General features: G+C 42.2%; 1 protein-coding gene across 3 annotated transcripts in view; it reads right to left on the bottom strand.

Annotated features, from left to right (window-relative positions):
• Positions 1-5,755: 5,755 nt before the first annotated feature.
• Positions 5,756-23,809, bottom strand: part of NUP58 (nucleoporin 58) — a 53,622-nt gene continuing 35,568 nt past the window's right edge. The window contains exons 13-15 of one of the 3 annotated variants that reach the window (XM_018566380.1): positions 23,466-23,564; positions 14,160-14,255; positions 5,756-6,262 (exon numbers count right to left, since the gene is read on the bottom strand). In XM_018566380.1, coding sequence (XP_018421882.1) covers positions 6,093-6,262; positions 14,160-14,255; positions 23,466-23,564 — 365 coding nt within the window. In that variant the 3' untranslated portion in view covers positions 5,756-6,092. Of the gene's footprint in view, positions 6,263-7,489; positions 7,619-14,159; positions 14,256-23,465; positions 23,565-23,809 lie in introns of those variants that run through there. The other 2 variants (XM_018566382.1, XM_018566381.1) reach the window with 2 other exon arrangements.

Below are 23,809 nucleotides of genomic sequence, written 5' to 3'. Positions count from 1 at the left end.
CCGCACCAGCCAGTTTGCCGGCAGCAGATGCCGGAGGGCCCGTCACCAACCCCCCCCCACACACTAAATGGAGCCCCAGGCCGCAGGTGCAGTGGCATGCCCAGCTAGTCCCCCAATCCCCTCTTTCCCCCCAAGCCAGTCATTACCCACAGACTCCCCCAACCAGCCTAACATATTCAGGCTGCAGCACGGCACCTCTTCATCTGCGTCCTCCTTGGCGGCCAGTGGAGGGGAAGGGTCACAGGAGAGGGTGCCTGCAGAGCCGGGTATTGGCTCCGCCTCAGTGATTGCCAATGACAGGCAGCTGGCGCTGCCAATGACCTGTTGTTACTTTCAATTCATTCAGAAGATCCCTGGCCCGCACAGACGCCGGTGTATACAGCTGTCCCTCCGTGCTACGGACTTTACTGCAGTTCATTGTACAATGTTTTTTTTACAATAAACCGCAGTAAAGTCCGTGACACAGAGGGAAAGCAACACACACTGCGGGAGGCAGCCGCAAGGATCGGGAGTGGGCCTGGTCACTCGGGACTCGTCATTCGGCACAGTGACAGGAGCGGCACTAATCTCGGGGGGGGGGGGGCAAATGCCCCGTTGCCCGCCCCCCCCGCGGTCTGCATTAAGCCACAATGTGCTTTACGAGGCTATGATGACAGATGTGCTGCTAAGGTTTGGCAATTGATGGGTAAGCCTTGAAAGGCAGTCAAAAAAAAAGTCTCTTGTCCTCACATCGGTCATGTGTCATTATAGTCAGATTGCTCATATCGACTTTGCAACCACCTCATAAATAGCTTTAGTGTGCTCTTGCAGTATACTGATAGACTTGGCAGATGACAAAAGGATTCAGTTCTGGTAATTCAAAGTATGACGTGCACTGTAGGCAGCTCCATATTGACTCTTACTCCCTCACAATACTTGGCTGCCTTTTACTTGTCACTGGAGTACGTCACCGATACATTTATGATTGGGATAAAAGGCTGCCAAATTTCTACAAATGAATGAACTCAGAGGGACATGGTGCAGAGGCACTCCAGGTCTAGTGTAGGGGGAAAGGCTGGTAGGTTAGCCTGGGCAACATTCTGTATACAGCTGCAATGGGCAAGACCCAATGTGTCCCCCTGGGCCAACAACTCAGAATTGATTCTTAGTGAAATAGAAAAACACAACAGATGGGGGTATGTGTACCTACAGCTAGAAGAACTAAGATATAAAAGTGTTTACATGTAAACGTATTTTATGCCCTGCAATATGAGTGAAAGAACGCAGTCTATATACCAGGGAAAATTATAAAATACATCAGGGTATTATGGAGGATTGGAATAGCTTTATACAGTCAAATGGATTAAGTGTTTCATCTGTACTAAACATATTAAGCAGCTGAATATCCAGAGACATTATAAACGTCAAGCAAGGCAACATTACACTTATTTCATGGCAGAATGACTGAATATCCGGTAACATAAGTCAGGCAAGGTTATGTTACTCTTACATTCCGAGTCTCCCCAGATTCGAGAGAGAGTTTTTTTTTTTACAATAGTATTTCTCTGTGAGTTTTTGAGGCTTTTCTAAAATGGTTTTAAAAGGGATGCTTTAAATCGTAAATTATTTTACTAATAAACATTTAAAGGTCTATTTCTAAATCTTCTGCTAGGCCATATGCAGGGTGAATGTTTGCATGGCATTCCTGCCACTAGATGGAGCCGAGGAACATGGGACATTTCTATGCTCCTCAGCTCCATCTTCTGGCAGGGATAGACCCCTTAATGTGGGGTGCACTCATGACACAGAGGCATATAAAGCACTATAACTGACAATGATAAAACATTCACTGCAGACGAATCTTCCAGGTGCATTTATTTAATGACCGGGATTAAGTCACTACCAGGGAAGGTTTGGTGAAAGTCACATTAACGAAGAAATAGACTCTTTGCATGGCATGCTGGGGCTTTTAAAGCAAAATCATCATCATTGCCTGAATGAGGACTCATTTACTTTTATATGGTGCATTGCATTAAGGCAGCCTATTCAAACCTAATGGGCTACCAATGCACCGTAACATGCTCAAAAAACCCCCCCCCAAAAAAACACATGACCATTATTTTTCGTACGGTTCGCTGCAATGCAGGTGTGTTGGCGTAGTGTGTAGAGGTGGCATTCAAAATGAATGCCACTGCAATGTTACCAGTTTGTGGTAACACGTATTCATGTAAATGGCGCGAGTTTGCACATCTAATCAGAGGAGGTGGGTTATTGTTTTTCTGCATCATGCAGCCGTGTTTGAGTTGCAGATTTAATTCAGCTCTGCAGACAGGCTTTTCCCACAATACATACCGCAATCAGTAACGATACATTTGCCTTTAATGGACCTCTTCCCATCATCTACGGAGTCACCTATACCAGTAACCACTGTCTGACTGGAGAACTCGGGAAGTGAAGGCAATACACACACTTTAAGCTCAGAGTAATGTTAAGCACGCAAAAATGAGCACAATGTGGCACTGGACCCCAAGCCTGGATCCTTTGTTATAACCTATAAGCCGATTTGTAAATAATGTGTAAAGATATCTTGAAGTCCAGTGCATTCCATGGTGGCTCTTTTTGAATGCCGACTTTCCAGGTGATTATGAGCATGGCATCTCCTAGGGACCTGGGCCCAATTAATAATTCAAAGAGATGGCGAGAGATGTAAACCTCACTTTGCAATGGACTTTGTGTGGTTGCAGCTGCCACTTTGAAATGTGTGGTTTGTCATGTGCAGCTTCCTAACTTTAAAAGTGAAATCATAATTGGTTTTAGGTCAGTTTATTATTATTTTTCCATTTATAAGTTTGTAAACATTTTACCTTTGTTACTTTAGATATGAAACCTTTGTTTTAAACAGTTAATACAGGACAAAAAAAAATATATACATCTCTAGTCTTTTTAAAGTTTGAATACATATAAACAGACCAGTTTAATCTAAATCTCATCAATACATGATACGTTTTTTGTTATTTTTTTAGCTGGGAGGAACATATTCTCTAGTGCAGCCTTGTTTAACACGGAGGAACCTTTAAAATAACTGTCCAGTGATAGTAGGTAACCCCTGCTAATAATTACTTTATCTATATCTCACGGTATATTAGTCGGGTGAGGCATAAGGAGAAAGAATGGAATGTGGCACATTTAGCATATACTTTTCTTACATTGGTAATCATTGAAAGAGTCATTTGCAGAAGGGTCCGATTACACTGATGGTCACTGGGAGAGTCCGTTGCAGAAGGGCCCTATTGCACTGTTGTAAGTCAACAAGGGCCCCATAACAGTAGTGGTCATTGGGAGAGTCAGTGGAAAATGGCACCATTACAGGTGTAGTCATTGGGAGAGTCAATGGAGAAGGGAGAGTCAATGGAGAAGGGAGAGTCAATGGAGAAGGGAGAGTCAATGGAGAAGGGAGAGTCAATGGAGAAGGGAGAGTCAATGGAGAAGGGAGAGTCAATGGAGAAGGGAGCCATTACAGTGGACGAATGCCACCCTTACAGATAGCCAAAAGATCAGTGGCAAGTTATTTGAAAGACCAATACTGTAGCGCAATGAACCCCTATCAACCTCTGGCAAAACCCTGGTTGAGAAAGGCTGCTTCCGTTATTAAAAGCAAGGCACTGATTAGTCACAACTAGCAGGTTGCACAATAAGAAATTTAGCACCCGGTCAGGTTCAAACTGTAGCAACTCCAACATCTTTCCTTCCTGTCCCTTATGTGCTAAAACAGGCACAGTTCTGACAGTTCCCCTGAATAAAAGGAAGCCATGTAGTAGCAGATCACCTCTGGACTTATTACAACTAATGCAGTGATGTACAAAGTGCTGCAACTGGAAGCATCAGATCTCAGCTTAGCGTGAAGCTAAAAAATGTGACTATGGTTTATTGCACTTCTAACATTCTTATTTTCCTTATTAAATATGCTTGTCCATTTAAAATAGATCATTTAGTAAAGTAATGGTGAGAAAAGCAGACATGATACAGAAATGATAGCTATATGACTCCAATTTATATACACAATGAAGGACATATACAGGCATATATACATATACTAAAGTGAAAAACATGCAAGTCAAAAAAGGTACTCTTACCAGTTTAATACAAAAAAAGATACACACAACTATAACTGTGAACAGAAAAAGGCAATTAAAAGTGAATCGGAGTCCAAAGCGGTAAAAAGAATACGCAATAAGCCATCAACTGCACAAAGCTGAGGCAGGAAGATAATGTGGCAAATCAGTTCATTAGAAGCCAGACAATGTTCCAGTACCCAGGGACATTCAGGTTCTTGATGAACTGGTAGACCATAGTATCAGGCTTAATGGGTGAACACAGGAGGATAACTGCCTATCTAGCAATGGCCACAAAAAATTAAGAAAACATACCGCTGTATGTGGAAATGGGGTTTTGGTCTCAGCAAACTGCATATATACATTGAACCTCCAAAAGGACCTATGCAGGAAGTTTATTTATCCTCCGCAGGCTGAATGCTTTAAGAATGATGACCAAGGCTTGTGAATGTCATCTACACTCTTTAAAATACTTCCAATATCTCTCTGGAGCTTGAAGATGGAGTGATGTATTTAAATAAAAATAATGGCTCGGTGAAGTCTGGACGGCAAAACACAGTATAATGCACTCCACTCTATCGGAAAATATATTGTTCAGAGGATAGAAACCAAAAGACAGAATCCATTTGGAACTACATTTTCTTTCAGAGCTAAGGTGTCATGAAGACTTGTATTTTATATGTACTAAGCAATTCAAATGCATGGCTCTAACTCAATATTTTATGCAGGACGACTTTGACTTCGTATACTGGCCCTGTACAAATACACCTAAAGAAAGTTGCTGCTCACTCTAATGTGCCCTACATGGGCAAAGGAAAGGGTCACTTTAAAGGCAAGACAGAGCATAACATGCCAGAAGTAGACTGTTCGGACTGGAGATATAGTTGGTCATCATTTAGCCTCCTGTAAGAGTGCGCTATTCTATAATTATGTGTTGCAGGTCAGATGAAGCCTGGCATTAGCTGCCTATACTGTACATGGCAGGGTTCCTTGCTAAGGTTAATATATTAAAAGGAAAAAAAAAGGTGTAATCTTCTACTTGTGACTGTCCTGCACATTCTGAAATAATGAAAAGCAGTTGAAGCTGTATGTCCTACTTTGGGAGTAGCCAACTTCTGTATGAAGAGTGGAGCGTTTAATCAATTCTCAGTCCTGCCCAGGACCCCCCAACACAGATATAGTCTTCCACTCCTGTACTGGCAATGACAGGCAAATTGTAACTGGGATGCCAGGGTCATTGGTATGAGTTATCCTGGTATACCTATGGAGAATCTGCTAGAAAGCATACGACAAATGCCCCGTTTGCTGTTCTTGATTTAGGTATTTGACAAGGGCAGCTTAGCTGAAACAGTAAACTAAACTGGTCACTGTTGCTTTGTGACTGGAGAGAAACCACGTCTGAGTTACCCAACATGGAAAAAAAACAGAACTTGCCACTACCAAGAATAAAAAAAATATTTTGAGCACTTTGTTATCCAATTGTTGCAGTTACTATAGAGGTCAGTGTCTCCTACAGAGGTCTAATGTGGCCTCTCTATGATCAGGTACACTGAACACAGCCACAACCACTGAAGCATTTACTAAGTCACAGCTAGCAGTCACAATGTCAGCTAACCATGGCTACATCTGTACAAATCAATATAATAAAAAGACCTGGCAGAAATTACGCAAAACTTCACTGGTAACACTCAATGATGAAACCACTTAAACTCATACAGTATGTGCAATAGCCCGACAAGCTATTAAAAAGACAGTTGTGAAATCTTAACGCAGAGCTCAGTGCGCTGTTGTCACGACTCCAAAAGAAGATTCTATTATATAGTACGATATTGGGTGCAAACACATCAGTGGCTTTCAGACATGAAAATATTGGAGGGGGGAAAAAAAAAAATATCAAAAACTTTATAAATCTCTTAGGGAACAATTAAAGCACAGGTTTAGAAAAATAGATCTTCAAATGTACTAACTAGATTTCTTTCCCTCTCTCGCTCTCTAAAATGTCTATCTTTTCCCTCTCTTGTTTCCAACTGGGGGCTTCTTAAGCTGTAGCAGCTGTGATCCGGTCCCAAAATTGGTAGATGAGGGGTTAGATACTCCGAAGGTTAAGCCAGCTGATGCAGTGATGCCGGGACTGCTGAAGTTAAATCCAGATGTAGATGAAGTGCCAAATCCTTAAGGGGATAAAATAAATTTGAAACCATTAATTTAAGTGAGAAAGGGTTTCCATTTAAATAACTCTATCCTAGCCAAGACATTATACATTCACCTCCACATATCTGGATTGTGGAATGGCTACAATAACTGGTGTGAGTTGCACAAGTGACAAAACATCACAGGACAGCAAAAAGTTATTTAAAGTGAACCCCTCACTTAAATACAGTTTCACCCTAGGCTGATAGACCTGGGAAACAGCTGGTTATAACTATGATTCGTCTTTATCCTTATAAATCACTTTCGTGCCCAGTATAAATGCAAGTGAGGCACTGTGTGGCCCTGCCAAGTACCTGATAGTGTTGATGAAAAATGGGATTTGCATGACAGATTTCCAGTTACACTTATTTAAGTGGCAGGTTCACTTTAAATCTTAAATGGTAAAAAGTTAAGGAGACAAGCAAAGTACACGCATGGCATTAAAAGGAAATTAAACTGGCTTAGGCTTTAGTTAATTACAGATCAGTGATCACTTTTATAAATGGAATACATGGCACAGACATCAAACCCTTTAGAAACCTTTTTCACGTCAGTTTAGACTTAATTCCTGAAGTAAACTGGTAAATTTTGGCTGTTGCTGGAATATACCTCATATGACTTTTGTGATCATATAAAATACAAATAACTCTGAAAAGCTTTTTGAGGGAAACATGACCCACAATATACATTATCCTAATGACAGAGTTTGGTTTATAACATATTAAAAATGGCTTTAAAGCCGAACTCCTGGCAGATATGAAAAAATACCATTACAATGCAATTAATTGAAATTATCCTAAAATCAATTTTTACATTCATCTAGTGCGTGTAGCTCAATGCGTCTTTATAACATCCTCTAAACCCCTGTGCATCAGCATTCAGACTAGGAGAGATATGGTCAATACTCTGAGCCAATCAGACTTGGCTGTATTCACATATGTAGATAGGGAATGTGTTCATCAAACTAGGATTGCAGCATGTCAAGGCTGTAAATCCCAAGAGTGGCTGGGGAAAATTACAAATCCATTGGCACTTAAAACAATTACTGTATATGTGCTTTAAATGCGGATTCAGCTGCTTGCCTGGAGTTCGGTTTTAAGGTTGCATTTAATCTAAAATGTACATAACGGACCATAAGAATGGCAAAAGCAGAAAGTCTAAGTTTAGTCAAAAAAGATAAAAGGCAGAGGCAAGGTTGAACTGAGAAAAACAAAGTTTTAATATTGTATTGCAGATAGCATCGTAACATTCAGTAGCGTGCTATGAAGTGAACATAGATCTTTAGGCAAAAGAATCCCATCTCTCTCGAAAGATGATCTTGAAAAGGTTGTTTTAGCCTAAATATATAAAATGAAATAGGAAAAAAAAAAAAAATCCCCCTTTCAATAAAAGTCATAAGTCACACATAAAATGTATCTGAAGCTTAGACTATTTACAGAATGTGAGCACAATAGGGGAGTATCGTGCCATGTAGGGGTGAAGTTGGGTCAAAGCAAAATTGTTACCCCAATGTCAGGATGTAAAGCCCCCAAAGAAGGCTGACCTATGTCCTGCCTGAACTCCTGACTAGCAGCTAGCACACTGTGGATGCTATGGGAGGTGGGAAAATTGTTAACAAAAGGTAGGTAGGTATGTATGTATGTATGTATGTATGTATACGCATGCATGTGCATTCAGAAAGTATTCAGACCCCTTCACATTTTACAATGTTATGTTGCAGCCAAATTAAATTGATTGGACATGATTTGGAAAGGCGCACACCTCCCTATAGAAAGCCTCACAGCTGACAATGCATACTGTATCAGAGCAAAAGCCATGAGGTCCAAAAAGGAACTGCTTGCAGAGCTTAGAGACAGGATTATTGCAAGGCACAGATCTGGGGAAGGCTACAAAAAAATGTTTGCTGCACTGAAGGTTCCCAAGAGCACAGTGGCCTCCATAATTCTGAAATGGCACAAGTTTGGCACAACCAGGACTCTTCCAAGAGTTGGTCGCCCAGGCAAACTGAGCAATCAGGCTTTAGTAAGAGAGATTACCAAGAACCCGATGGTAACTCTGAGCTCCAGAGATCATGTGTGGAGATGGGAGCAAAGAACAGGAGATATCTTCAATGAAAACCTGTTCCACAGCACTCAGGACCTCAGACTGAGCCGAAGGTTCACCTTCCAACATGACAATAATCCTAAGCACACAGCCAAGACAACACAGGAGTGGCTTAGGGACAACTCTGTGAATGTCAGAACCCTGACTTGAACACTATTGAATATCTCTGGAGAGACTTGAAAAAGGCTGTCCGACGGTCCCCATCCAACCTGCCTGAGCTTGAGAGGATTTGCAAAGAATGGCAGAAAATTCCCCAGTCCAAGTGTACAAGGCTTGTCGCGTCATACCCAAAAAGTGCCGAGGCTGTAATTGCTCCCAAAGGTGTAAAGGGTCTGAATACTTAAATATCCGTGATGTTTGTTTTTTCTTTTTAATAAATTCACCGACATTTATAAAGTTTTCGCTTTGTCATTATGGGGTACGGAGTGTAGATTAGAAGAAGAAAAATAATTTAAAAACAACTGTATCAGGCTGCAACATAACAAAATTGAAAACAGTGAAGGGGGTCTGAATACTTTTCCACACATACCTATAAATACAGGGGGTGCCACAAAAATGTATACACATTTTGAGAGGTTATTACTTTCGGAAAGTTGAGTTGAATTACGGTAGCAATGTGTAGTATGATGTTTGCTCAATAGACGGCATTGATCAAATGAATGCTAGCGTCTCCATGTGACAGGCAGGACAGTCAAAGAAAATGGCAGAAGCACGGTTCGCAGAGGAGCGCAAGACCATTTTGAAGTGGTATTTGAAAATTGAGAACGTTGTGGAAGTATGACAATGGAGGCATGAGTATGCAAAAGAACCTTCAACACACCTAACAATTGCACGCATTCGTGATAAGTTTGGGGCGCACGGTACTGTGTGTGATGTGCACAAGGGAAGACAAGTGGACAATTTGGTCAATGTTGCTCAAGCAGTAGTTCACTGTAAATCAGAAGGGTCTTAACGCTGATAGTAACTACTTTGAGCACTTCTTGTAATTGCTGAAGTCAAACGTGACTTGTATTCATCTTTTGTTATCGGTATATATTGAGTATTATAATTTGAATATGGTTTTTCCTTTCTTAAAATGTGTATACTTTGCCACTCTCTGTACATTCCTGACAGCACCTTATAGTTATGCAATGGTATTTTTGTGGGAATAAATGGTTGGCCTAACAGACTGGCACATCTGAACACGAGTTTCTTATAATAATAAAATATCAAGTAATCCTTGAAAGAGGACATTAAGGCTGCACAACCCTAACAACTCAAAAGTAGAGATTCACAATATTATAGATAACAACTGGTAACTAGTTCTCTAAGTTAGAAATTTTCAAAGCAGCCAGAGGCACCAGTATTCTTCCTCTCTCTCATCTGGTGCCTGTGTTCAGACAGTTACTATTGTTAATAAATAAAAAGGGTTTGTTTTTTTACTTACCAAAAAAACTTCTAGTCCTTTGAGGGACACAGGAATTCAGAAACTGTTGGGTTATACTGCCACCTACATGAGGATGGGACACTGCCAAAAAGCGTTCTGCGCTCTGCAGCGCTGTTGCTGATACACTGTATTTTCCATATTTTTCAATAAAGTTGGTTCAAAATTTGGCAAAAAAAAAAAAAATGATAAGCCAGCTCCTGTATAACCCCTCCTCTACCCAGCATGCCTTAGTTTTGTGAGAAGGCAATACACTGGGTCAGCAAAAATCAGAGGTGCAAAAGCACACCAATCAGTGCCAGAAAGAACCTTCCTAAAGCCAGGAATACTTCACTCACTCCAGTAGACACTGCCCCATTTCAGTCAGCAGATCCAGTGGGCTGCATAAAAAAAAACAAAAACAACCAGGCGTCTTTCCTGGTGCAGATAAACCTTTTATTGATTAAACTAGTATTAGGAAATATGCTCACAAATGAAGCAGTGATTAGAAACATCAAATGTACTGGTTGTCCGTAATTAACTTGCTGCTGTAGATGTACAAAGGAGAGATCATGGAGACACTCAGGGAACTCTGTTCTCCTCACAGAGTCCCACTGCCACTGCTGAACGCGTTTTCGGGGACACGCCCCCTTCCTCAGAGATAGCTAGAGGCATTGGGACTCTGTGAGGAGAACAGGCGTTCCCTGAGTGTCTCCATGATCTCTCCTTTGTACATCTACAGCAGCAAGGTCATTAAGGATTCCTAGTCCATTTGAGGTTTCTGATCACCGCTTCATTTGGGAGTATATTTCTGTATACTATTTTAATCAATAAAAGGTTTATCTGCACCAGGGAAGGCGCCTGGTTGTTCTTTGTCCTGTATCCTATAAATCAACACTAAGAAAAGATTTATGGCAAGTACAGATCAGATTTTTCCATCATCCATTGATTGACACAGGAATTCAGAAAAGTCCAAAAGCAGTCCAGCTGAGAGGAGGGCAATAGCCACTGAGAAATCAACTAGGGGACTAGGAACCATCTGTAAACCAGGACAAATGAGGATGACCAATGACTGAAGCTGAAACAGATGAGGTGAAGTGCCTTGCAAGACGGGAACCTGCCAACTACAGAAAGACTAATACCCGGACCAGCAGAGAAAACCGCCAAAAAGGGAAAGACTCCAGTCACCAGCAGGGGGCTGTAATTTAAACACCACCAAAATAGTGGAACAGTTTAGGGCTGCAGCTAACGATTATCTTCATAAATCTATCTTTTAATGTAAAATAAAATTACACAAATGCAGTGCTACAAATTTTACTTAATAAAACTGCATGCACATTTTTTGCACTCGCACCGCACTGGAATGCACAGCATTGCAGTACCGCGCATTCCAGTGCAGGTGATCACACTGCGGGTTGGAGGGGTGTTTGGGATACCATTGAAATTAACGGCACCACAACACAAATCCCAGAGCAGAATTTTCAGGCCGAAACAAAAAATGCTTGCCTTATTTTATTTTAATAAAAGCCTGCTCAGTTTAGAGTTAGCTATGAATATTGGTCCAAGAACTATTGCTCTCACTCCGGCGCACGCGGCGATACCCGACATGTGTAGCTCAATCGTCTTTTTTTCTACGTAGGTGCACCCAACTTGCTTCGCAGGGTTGGGGGACTTTACATTTTTGGGTGGCTATTTCCAAATTGTATTTAACTTTATTTTTTACCTCATTGCAATCACATGGTGGAGCTCACAAGCCACCCATGTAATGGCACAATGGAGGTCACAGGTTCTCTAGTGTCACCTTTTAAATTTCACTGGGAATGACAGCTGAATGTCAACACAGCAGGCAGGGGCTGGGAGCAACAGCCAGCCTGTTATTTTAAATTGTAATAGCAGGCTGGCTATTGCACTCGCCCATTGCTGCTGTCAAAAGCTCTCCTTCAGGTCCTCCTCTACTGATTGACAGCAGGCAGTGGGTGGGTGCAATCGGCTGTGCAGCGGGGGGAACAGAAAGAAATGGTTGTGCAGCAGGGGCACAATCAACTACATTGATAGAGTATTGTTGACAACGATTCGAATTATCGATTATATTGATTGGTTGTTGCTGCCCTAGAACAGTTTACCTCTGAAGGAACAAAGACCAACAATGTGAAATGGTCAACAAAATAAGGCAAACTGGTCCCAGAGGAAAACATGGGAAAAATCCCACACGAAACAACTGATCCACAGTAAGGCAGGGTGTTTGAAAAGCACTTCAACAATGTTAGGGACAAAAGGTATACAACAGCCCTAGACTGGAGCGCTTAAGCAGAAAAAAAGTGAAAAACCCATTCACTAAAAACTATAAGGTGGTGGAACCTGACAGAAAAACTCTACATGACCTGCCTAACCAGTACATGTCTTATAGAGTTCTTCTCTTAAGCCCCAGAGACGCCACCTTCGAAGATGATCCTTGACGCTCCAGAGAATTGTGCACAGCCATGTAACCAGGGACCTTAGCCAGACAGCTAAGAGCATAGAATCAAGCATGGGTTCCTTAGAGGAACTTTCTCCCAAGGCTGCAGATTAGCCACACAAGGAGAACCTAGCCCTGTGTGATCAGGTCCACAAAGGCTTCTGGACATACTTAATTCTCAGAAGGGATTACCTGTAATAGGATTCCAGCAGGAGATGAGGTGCCGCCAAGTGCGCAAATCTTTCTCCTGTTGAGGAAAGTTAGAGATAGTAATGCCACATCTCTGAGGGAGACTGTGCGGTTGAAAGCAGCACTCTGCGATGTAGTGACCAGGACACTCACCCCATCAAATGGGAAAATCTCTATAGGAGGAGTCTATACAAAAACCAACTGCTCTGGGGAACCAGGTTGAAGCCCCAGTTAAGCAGAAACCCTTGCAATGGGAGTCCCCTTGGAAAGAAGGGGGGAAAGAGAGACCACTCCCAGATTGTCATGCCAGAGACTTCTTGGTTCATAAAGACCAGGGGTAACCAAACTCCGGCCCTCCAGCTGTGGTGGAACTACAAATCCCATGAGGCATTGCAAGATTCTCACAGCCACAGACATGACTCCCAGAGAGAGATGCATCATGGAATTTGTAGTTTCCCCACAGCTGGAGGGCCGGAGTTTGGTTACCCCTGATAAAGACCATGCAGAAATCTTGCCTCAAGTCCAGGCTCCCAGATACAGAGGGTGCAGCTGAAGGAGAGCGAGAGTTAACCAAAGTAGGAGAAAATATTAGGACATTCCCTCAAAACCTCATAAGCCCCTGAAGGGGAGGAAAGGGGAACACATAGGAACCATTCCCGACACATAGGGAAGGGTCCATTGACCCACAGGGTGTAGATTTGTTTAGTGAGGATTTGAGTTGGACAGTCTCACTTGTTAGTGACTGATAGCTGCCAATGCTAGACACCTGCAAGGCCTCACTGGGTCGAAGCATGCAAGCGTTAGGTTCCTCAAAATAGTTCTGACTGCAAAGGTATAGAAAGTTGACCCGCTTTAAAGGAAATTAGTCTAAGCATTCCACAGTGAGGATGCCAGGTAAAAGACACTAGAATGGACAAAAAGGTCCAAAACTATTAGAAGTTACAGATGCCTCCTGAAGAACACTGATGGGACAAGTCCTTGTTAAGAAAGGAATCAGAACGAACTGGTCCTGACTGACCTGTAACTGAGGGGGTGCTTTTGGAGAGGGGGAATGGTGAGGAGTACCAAACAAACACTTCAAAAGGCTTCAACAACATCCAAGTATGTACCATTCTCCTGAACAAGGGAGTATCCTCAGAAGTATCCTCAGAGTGGAGATCACACCAAGATCCCATATACACAGGAACAGGGGGTCGCAGAGTGGTGGGAGCCCAGAAAGGCATAGGAAGCCAAACTACTGAATGCAGTAGCACAAAATGTACATGCAGCCTACACTTCTAGGAATCCCACAGTTTGATTGGGAGTTATGTCCAGTCCAAAAGATCTAGATATGGCCTCTAAAGCTAATGCTAAAAAGCTGCAAGTTCAGATAGCTGCTATGTAAAGAGCAGCTCAAGCAGCAGTAACAAGGAATCTTGATTGAAGTTACCAAAGAGAAAAAAAAAAAACCCCATAAGTAAGGCTACCACAATTAAACTTTTTTTTAGCAGACCTGAAGAAAAGCGGTCCACCATACTAAGACACTAGCAAAAAAAACAAAAAAGAGGCATGCTGCGAAGAAGGGTTATGCAGGGGCTGGCTTACATTTTTTCTGTTAGCTCGTGTCCCAAGCACCTGTAGGTGGCAGTATAATTAGAGTTTCTGAATTCCTGTGTCCCTTGGACAATGAAGAAATTAGGTCCATCATGTTTATTTTTATACAAACAAGCTGTTTAGTTGAAATACAAACCTGCACTGAGGCTTCCTGATGGTTTATTTGCAGTTCCAAAGCCAAAAGAGTTAGTGCCAGACGTGTTGCTTCCGAAAGCCGAGCTACTTCCAAATCCTAGTGGGACAGCATTAGATAAAAACACATGTAACAAAGCATATAGCACAAATACAGTTAAAGGTGAAACACCTCAGAATACAGAAGCAGATTACATAAGCAGATTACATAGACTATTAGAAGCCAAACATTCTACAACAATGAGCTTTGCCACATGAAAGCTCACAAAGTCTAGTACTGCCTTAACCTCCCTGGCAGTATGCTTATGCAGGATTTTAGCATGCCAAAGCGATACATTGTTTTTCATGGCAATTTGTTTTATATTGTAGGCCTGTAATTCTTAGTAAATCTTCGGAATAACTCACTAAATCTGTCCAAACAAGAGTCCAGTAGACATCCCGGGTATGATAAAGTTTGAAACACGAAATTATAATCTAATACATTTATAAATAATTACAAAAAATTATAAAATATAATTTAAAAAATGGTCCAGTAAATGGGAATTCTGGGGGCGCTGCCTGATCCGTACCACAGTCAATAGAGAACAGTAAAAGTGCAGGCAGGTCACTAGACAAAGCTCTAGGGACAAAATTGAAATGAAATAGTTTGATAAATATATGTAATTATAGCAGATTACATTGTATTGTGTGTATTCTGTGTAAATGTCATGTTTTCACTTTTGAATTTCCCGCCGGCTCCGCCCCCGCTGTGACGCCCGAAAACTAAACTGAAAGCCGAATGCCGGCATCGGCCGGGGGCACACAGCAGAGGACACCGCGGGCTCGCAGGGACAAGGTAAGTGACACTTTTGCACAATCCAGAGTGTGGCTCGGGGGTTACCGCTCTTGGTACTGAAGATTAACCCCCGAGCCACACTCTGAATACCGCCAGGGAGGTTAAATTAAGATTTCAAAGCAAAGCAGAATTATATGACTGGAGCATCTTGGAAAAATAATGTAATTGTAGCTTTTGGTCATCTGAAAAATCAGGCAGCCATGGGAGAGATAAGCCTTCTGAAATTTCAGTTTTTCTTTAAGCTCTCGTTGAAAGTAAAACACCTCCTAACATAAATGAGAACAATTTTTCCTGGCCAATGGATATTTAATTAGGTTACAGGCATATACCCAATACTGTCATAGTTTGAATACCCTGCTTGGGTGGCTTAATAACGTTGAATATATCAGCAATCAGGAGAAAGGTGGAACTGCCAATAAGAGTGGTAAAATTTGCAAAACAGAGTGCCTTATGCTTCCAGGGTCCAAAAGTGCTCATGAAGCTGCCTGAAGGCAGTTCACTTGAAAGGAAGTGGGTTACTTTGGCGGCTCCTTCAGGGGTGAAGGAGCCGCTACCAACATTTTTTTCCGGTTTTCATTAGAAACCAGTTTAAAAAAAATGTCCCCAATAACATGTTTAGCCCACACAGGAGACACACAAGTAAAAATATGACAATTCAGTGGACCAAGGAAAGCAGCAGTTGCACTGTTTTTCTTATAACCAATCACACAATGACAAATATATGGCAGAAGTCCCAACCTTCCACACTATATCTAAAAGTAAAAAAAAAAGGTTTGGAACACTGTCGAGTACAATTAAAGCTGAACTCCAGCATTACATACTTGTACAGTCTATTTCTCCTGTACAGAAAATGCTAATCTCACAGCAAGCATTAGAAGCTGCAGCAAGCCAGATAGAGCCAGCCTCATTTCCCGGCTGGAGGACGTTCAGAATAATCTAGCCATTTCTTTCCCAGCTTTACTGTCCCTGGCTTGCCCCTTTCATTCATTAGATTTCAGTTCTTTAAATCTTGAAGGCTCAGCATTATATGTTGGCATTACCAAGGGTGGTCGGCATGCAAATGCAGTCTTCCTAGGTATGCCTTCATCAGGGCTGAGTGCTCTTGAGGAGTACTGATGCAGTGTGCTGTGACATTTTCAGGAAGCTATCTACAGCTCCCTTACTCCCCTTCCCATCAGCCATGATCTGCTTGTATTGAATCGAGAAGCACAGACCTGGTTATGGCATCACTGGGCCTAAAATTTATTATGTAATGAAAATGGAAAGGATAGATTTAAAAATTCATTAGCATGTTGTTGAGGGGATTCAGGAGGAACCAGGAAAGGTAGATTATAAGCAGATTAAGCTTCAGCTTTAAGGAAATATTCATACAGCAGATGGTCACAGAGGAATTCCACAATCTGGGGCATATTGCCTCACAGTAGTAGGCAGTGCTGTTAAATTTGAGCAGATTGGGAGCAAAAAGCCTATGGTGGTTAGATGCCTTGCAGGACTATATGTTACATGCATAATACATGCAAAAATATAGAAATGCATACATTTTTTTCCCCAAAAACTTCTGATGTACAAGTGTTACATACCTAAAGATGACTTTAGGAAACTAGTCTTTTAATACCTACCTCCCCAAGTGCTGTGTAAATTACTTGCCTGCCTTCCCATTCTACAAATGCTCACGGTACGACTCTGCCCAACGCCGTACAGCCCTTCTTCCCCATTCATTCCTTTGGATAAGCCATATTCCATACGGCAGCTGGAATATGGCTCACCATTGGGACAGAATGGGGCTGTGGTTTGTGTACACGAAGAGCTATATAATAAAAATTGCCAGAATGGGCAAGACTTTTACATTGCACTCGGGTTGGGGTGAACTTGTCCTTTAATTCAAAAAGTGTCACTTTTTAAGAGAGTCAAGCTAAACCTATATTTTTGGCTTTACTATTCCTTTGGGTCACAGAAATACACTAATGCTTTAAGTATTGGGAGGAGTATATCTTAAACATCTAGTAATAAAATTGTGTCTAAAAGAAATTAGACCAATCCAAGAGCCCCTATGCATAATCCGCATGCTATAGAGAACAGATAAAATCTTAAGCCTAACATGACAGTGTCAAACTGGTACAAGGTGAATGCCACCAGAAAATTGTCCTTTAATGTAAATTTCTGAGCCTGAAGATGTCCAGCAACAGTTAGGCTGGAAACAGACTGGGAAGATCATTTTGAATAACAGATGGAAATTTTGGCCTCCATATGTGACCTTCATTCTCCTGTAGTGACGGAGAAAAATAAAACCATACAAGAGAAAAGAAAACATGAAGGAACAGAATGGGAAGTGTCTCTCTAAAATTCTAACAGTGAAAGTGGTTTTCGTTTGGTAAACGCCACTTATTCCAAAAATAAATGTTAAAATAAAAAACGAAATTTCAAAATTACATTCGTCAAAGTCTCTGATGGCAATACCGAATGTTCCGACAAGATCTTTCATATGAAAGTAGGGCAATACAGCAAGCCAACAGCAACAAATAGGTTGTGGAAAAGGAAGACAAGTAAGCCATTGGTAAGACAAAATGTTACACATCAAAAAGTGCCAGTTCTTTATTTCATTTTGGCTAAGTGCTTTCTAGCAAGGGCTACAGTTCGCAGGGAAAAATAATGTAGCTTAATGTATTTTCCATCAAATTGATGGAATAAAAAGGTTAACTATCACCGGCTTAAACAAAGCATGCTTGTAGAAAACGTCTGAAGAGTAATGCAATTTCTCTTGTAATCCATACTCCCTTGCTATATCATAAGGCTGTAACTATAATGTGTGATAACATCCTTCAGAATCGATAGCTAGGCCTATTATATCATTGCCCCACCTCGTGTCTGTTTTTAGCCTACTAACAAGTATCACCATTTAGTGACTACCATGCTAAGCTTTCTCTCATCACTTCCCCTGCCCATCCACCAGACAACCCCACTAAAAGCCTGCTATAAACTTGGAGAGCATGTAACAAACCCAGCATAAAAATAACATTTCAGGTAAACATACCAACCATATTGTAAAAAGACCCCGTCACCAGATCTCACTATTTATACATTTGCAGCAGTAGAGGATAATAAGCCCTTGCATGTTCCCTTCTTTTTTAGAAAACATTGTTTGCTGCGCCGCAGAAAATACCTGCATTCAGGGGCAGGAGGGGGCAAGGCGGTGCATTCAAGTCAATGGCACCGCAGCCACGCCCCTCACCCACAGTGCGATCGCCCGCACCAGGAACACAGGCACATTAGTGCCTGCGTTCCGGTCCAGTGCGAACTGCAAAAATGCTGCAAGCACTATTTTTGCAGGCACCAATGTGCTCGCGTTCCGGGTGCGGGCGACCCCTCCCGCCCTTGAACGCAGGGAGTCGGCCGGCTTGCATTCCAGTGCGTTCTAGAGGCGCCAGCGTCCTGTCAGCCCCGGGTGCTCGTGTGGCCGACGTTGCACACAGGGAGAGGTGTCCTGCCCCTTTCCGTCTGCAGCGTCTAACACATTCAGGCGGCAGCCACACAAGCACTGCGGGAGCAGAGCCGTAGCCAGCTCCTTTTGCGCCCAATGCAAGAACAGAAAATTGTGCCCCCTCCCCACTCGAGGTTATTTTGAGGAAAGTAAATAAATAACAATTAAATTAATGATATTAGAACTGTTTACAGGGTGATAGAGACAGAGCAGAGGAGTAAAAGGGATTTTAAGGGGGTGATGGGGACAGAGCATGGGGACATTGAGTAATAGGTCAGTGCAGGGGAGTAAAATGGATATTTAAGAGGCGATGGGAACAGAGTATGGGGACATAGGGTGATAAGGACAGAGAAGGTGAGAAAAGGAGATTTTTAAGTGGGTGATGGGGATAGTGCTATGATCATTTGAAGATGGGGACAGAACTATAAGAAGTAAAAGGGATGGTCCCCATGGATCTAGGTATATTTTACCTCATCTACACCCCACCGCCTCCTCTCCATCTGACCCTTTTTCTGCCCTCCCACTTTCAGGATCATTCTCCTAACCCGGTGCACGATCCACTAGCTAGCTACGGCTCTGCTCTACAGCTGGTGCCCCCCCAAACAGGCGTGTGACATCACCCAGCGCCCCGCCTCCAGGATTTTTTAAAAACTATTTTTTAATTTTAGTTTTTTTATTTTTATATATTTTTTTTTTACTGTTGGGGGGGTTTTGGGGAAATATTAGGGGTCTAAAAAGACCCCTGATATTTCACTTTTAAATTAGAAAAAGAAATTGAGGGCACAAAGTCACACAGAGGCTTCCCATTCATTCAGAAAATATTTAGTATCATCACCAGTTTCTGAATGGGGAGGAGCCTCCGTACAGAGTGCTACTCCCCATTGAGAAACTCATGAATGAACAGGAAATGTAAAGCACTTCTTGTTCATTCATAACTGGGGATACATATTTACAAACACTGGAGTGATCAGCTGATCGCTCCAGTGTTTGTCCCGCACAGAGGATTGGTACATATCGCTGATATGTACCGATCCTCCTCCGCTCGGCCATGCACACAGGGCTCACCCTGCAGCTTCTCCTCTGGATCCCCGCTGCTCTCCCAGGCAGAGGCAGCAGGGAATCAGCTGAGAAGTGAAGGAAGCACTTCAGCTGCAGGGGGAGCGGTGGAGGGAGCCACTGTCACAGCAGCATGGTCGAGCGGAGAGAGAGAGAGAGAGCCGCTGGCTGTCAGATCCTGGCCGAGCGTCTCTCTCCTCACTGCTCGACTATGCTGCTGTGATAGCGGCTCCGTCCTCCAGCCGGCTGCAGCGCTTCCTTCACTTCTCCTCGGATCCCCGCTGCATATAGATGGGGGAGAGCAGCGGGGATCCAGAGGAGAAGCCCCACGGCGGGAGGAGAGGACATCGCGATCTACCAGTGTTCGCTTTGCGATCGACTGGTAGATCGCGATAGATCTAATGAGCACCACAGGTATTCTGTAGATACAAAAGGATACTAGATATTTATCTAGGTATGTAACATAGAATGGCTCATTTTACAAGTCACAGAGGTTCTCCGCATGATTGTGCGAAGGATCCAGTGCCTGGAAACCAAAAAGTTATGTGAATGGAGCACCACAGTGCTGTGAAATGCTGCGATTTGCTGAAAAGCAAAGCTATTCTTAAGCTGGCCATACACTACGCGAATTCGCACAGTGGATGCCGCTGGCCGGCATCCCTCAATCAGATGATTAAAGGAGCCAGTTTGAAAATCTTTGAACGAGCGGTGCTTGTGGCCAATCTGCCGGTGGCCTGTTAGAATACCAAACAGCGAGGGGTTCACCCGCCAACACTCATAAGCATTGATGGGGTAATCAGTTTTATTTTTTCTTGCTCAGCCTGAGTTGAACGAAAAAAAATAGTGTATGGCCAGCTTAACACAATTACCTTGATAAATAGCTGGGGACATGCTAATGATGGATGGACATCATTGATGACAAACTACCTTTACACATGAAAACATATATGGGAGCTTTAGAAAGCGCGGCCCTTCCCCTACTTGAAATGTTTTTTAAAAAGGTTGAAGGCTATAGAAATAAAGTGTTTGATATTAACATAAAAGTTTTTTGCATTGCTGTAAAACTTTTTGTGGTTGATGCCTTAAGTGTTTCTTGTGCATCTCATACATAAATAGGTTTTTACTGCTCTCTGTCATGGTCAAAGATTTACTCCATTTTTCCCATTGTACACTGTCACCACAATTAAAAAAGGGAGGGAAAATCTGAAACGTAGCCATCACCAGAATAGGAATAGAGGGGAATCTTCAAATGGGGACATTTGTTCTGCTAACAAAAGGTCTAAAAGAGCCTTCCCCTCATTTTGGACTTCCTTTAACTTCCTGTTGTGTCTACAGTACACAAAGTGAAGGGTGATCCCCCTATATAAATAGGATATCCTGCCAGGTGTTTTAGCCATTCCCTACTCACATATAAAAGGTTTTGACTTAAGATCTACTTTACACATCAGAATTAAATATATGCCTAATTTGGAAATGTTCTTACATTCTTATTCTGTAGCTATGTATGGATCCACAGCTTTACCCTATTTTACTGGTTTGAGGATGGAGCTTTTGCATAAACAAAAAAGCACGATAAGCAGATATCATCAGGTTAGGACAAGTGCAGCAGCCTTTTTTTTTGTTCTAGCGGGCCAAGCAAACATGACATGCAAATTTTAAAAAGTTGGCGAGGCCAGAAAAGTGAAGCCATGTAAACAGAAAAAGAAAGAAATTGTACAAAATCGAGAAAATAAATTGTAGAACAATACTTTATAATTGAGAACACTTTGCAGACAGGAATGGACTTCAGCTTTAAAAGGTAAAAGTATGGTTTACTTTTAGAAAGTACATTCTTTAAAGTATACACTTAATAATAATAAAGAAATTCTCGAGAAGACCTGACAGGACCGGTCCTCTGTATTCTGGGGTTGTCCAGCCCTTGCTTAAGTGATAACCTTAATTGGCTAACAAATTATTAAAGATGCAAGCTTTCAGTATACCTTAGATCAGCCTTTCTCAACCAGGGTGCAGTGGCAACCCTGGGGTGCCTTTGCCAGCCACTAGCATCATGTAAACGAATGATGCTAATCCGTGGGGGCTATTCAGAAAAGGATAGAAGTTTGCCTGTGTGCAGGCCTGGTCTGCCTCCTGCTCGCTGCCATGTTGCTGCGGCTCCTGATAGGATGGTGGGACACTGATATGAAGGGGGGACTGGAGACTGATGTAAAAGGGGGGCTTCTAAAGTGAAGGGGCCTGTGAGGAGAAAAGGGACTCTGATGGAGTGTGGTGCCTCAAGCTTTTCCATACTTTTAGGGCTTGTTCACACGACGTCCGGATTCTGTCCTGACTAGATCCGTGCGCTCATGCACCCAAAATGCATCCCAATGTGTTTTATGGGCTACAGTTCTCACATGCACAGTCCGTTCCAGTCACAGAAAATATTGCATGTCACATTTTGTCCGGTCTGGAAACGCAAAACGCGTCAAAAACGCATAGCACCGCGTCTGCAGATCTGCTCCGGACATCGTGTGAACAAGACCTCAGAGGGTACCAGGACTTTAAAAAAAAAGTTGAGAAACACTGCCTTAGATCCCTTCTAAAGGCTTTACACAGTTCTGAAATTTCCTCTAAAATACGCATAAAATATATATATTTATTCTGAGAATTTGCCTCCCTGATTGCTCAGGTTAGCTATGGTTAGCAAATATTATCAGTTAAACTCCAAACTTTGTGCATTACATTGATGGCTAACATGGTACAATACTGTACTACTACATTAGCCACCAGACAATCTGTGTTTGTGTGCAATCACTCAGCTTCCCTGGTTAATAACCATTAAAATTATCAGACACATAGGGTGAGCATTGTTTTCAGGGGTTTATAGACTCATAGATTTGTACTATGAGAAGCAGCAGTAAAACACAGCTGTTCTGTAACACTATAGCCCATGAAGTGGAGCCTATGTAACCGGGTGGGTAGGTTCTAAGGAAGGGGGTGTCGCCCCAGAAACGCATTAACCAAGGCTGTCATGGAGTAAGAAGGACGTGCACTCCAGACTATGTTCTACGCTGTGGTTGTTTCGATGTTCTCAGTGCTGACGAAAACCTCTGTCACTACAGGCTTTCAAATACCAGCTGTTTTGGGAGTATATTTCTTGCTTTTATCATCTAATCAGAAAAGACTTCTACACAAGGGAGGCGCACTGTTTTTGTGTTTCCTGTTTGCTAGGTTCCCAGACTCCCCGATTGTCAAGGTGCTGCCTATCTGTGGAAAGTCATTGTTCTTGTACCCCCAAGGAAGATGGAATTTTGGTGCTAGGGATCACTACGATTTGTGATTGGACACACACCAAACATAGAGGGGAATTTATCAAAACTGGAGCAGTTGCCCATAGCAACCAATCAGTTTCTCTCTTCGGTTTGTTCAGATAAGATTTAAAAATGAAAGAGAGAAACTGATTGGTTGCTATGCACATCTGCTCCAGACCCCACTAAACTAAAAAGACTAGACAATCCTATGCACCTGAATAAATAAATGGAGGCATAGGTATGTGGCAGGAAAGCTGCAAGTGGTTTGAACTGATAGCAACATTCAAAAGGACAACAAAACAACATTTTGGCATTTATACCATTTCAATTTTGAACCACCTCTGGGTGTTGTTGCTTTGCAGGGTTGTGCACATCTACACAACCGCCAACCCCTCTGAATGAAGCATCAGATTTACAGAACCCTATGAAATATCTATCACATGCTGCCATACGAGTTCAGCCTGACTGCACCACAAATGTTACGTATGGGCCTGCTGATCAGCAAACTGTCCTTCAGGAGATAGACGTTCAACACATTACTCAGCGTAACCTTCTTACAATGAAACAAGTGGGCAAAACTCTAATTTGCAAGTCACTTTTTCACACAAGCATCTGTTAGTAAGATGTTGAATTAAGAAAATGGAAAAAAAGTACCTCCAATACTTGAAGAGCCCAAGCCAGCTGGTTGTAGACCAGAACTCATAGCTGAGCCGAATGGTGCTCCAAACCCAACTCCTAGTGAAGGCCGAGGCCCTAATGTGAAGAGTAGAAACATAACACAAAAAAAAGGCAACGGAAAAAAAAAAAAGCTTTTCTTATTTGCCAAAGTAAAGAAAACTTATGAGATGTGATACCACTATAAAAACTTTGCACACCTAGTTCCTGTATTAGCGAGTCACAGTCATATTTAGCTCTGTTTGGTCTGTAATGCTTAAAGAAGAACTTCAAGAACTGTAAAAAAAACAAAACAAAAAAAAAAAAAAAAACACCCTGCCCAC

This window comes from Nanorana parkeri, unplaced genomic scaffold (assembly GCF_000935625.1).
Source record: "Nanorana parkeri isolate BGI_ZX_2015 unplaced genomic scaffold, ASM93562v1 scaffold945, whole genome shotgun sequence".
Lineage (NCBI taxonomy): Eukaryota > Metazoa > Chordata > Amphibia > Anura > Dicroglossidae > Nanorana > Nanorana parkeri.
This window is presented reverse-complemented; position numbering and strand designations above follow the sequence as displayed.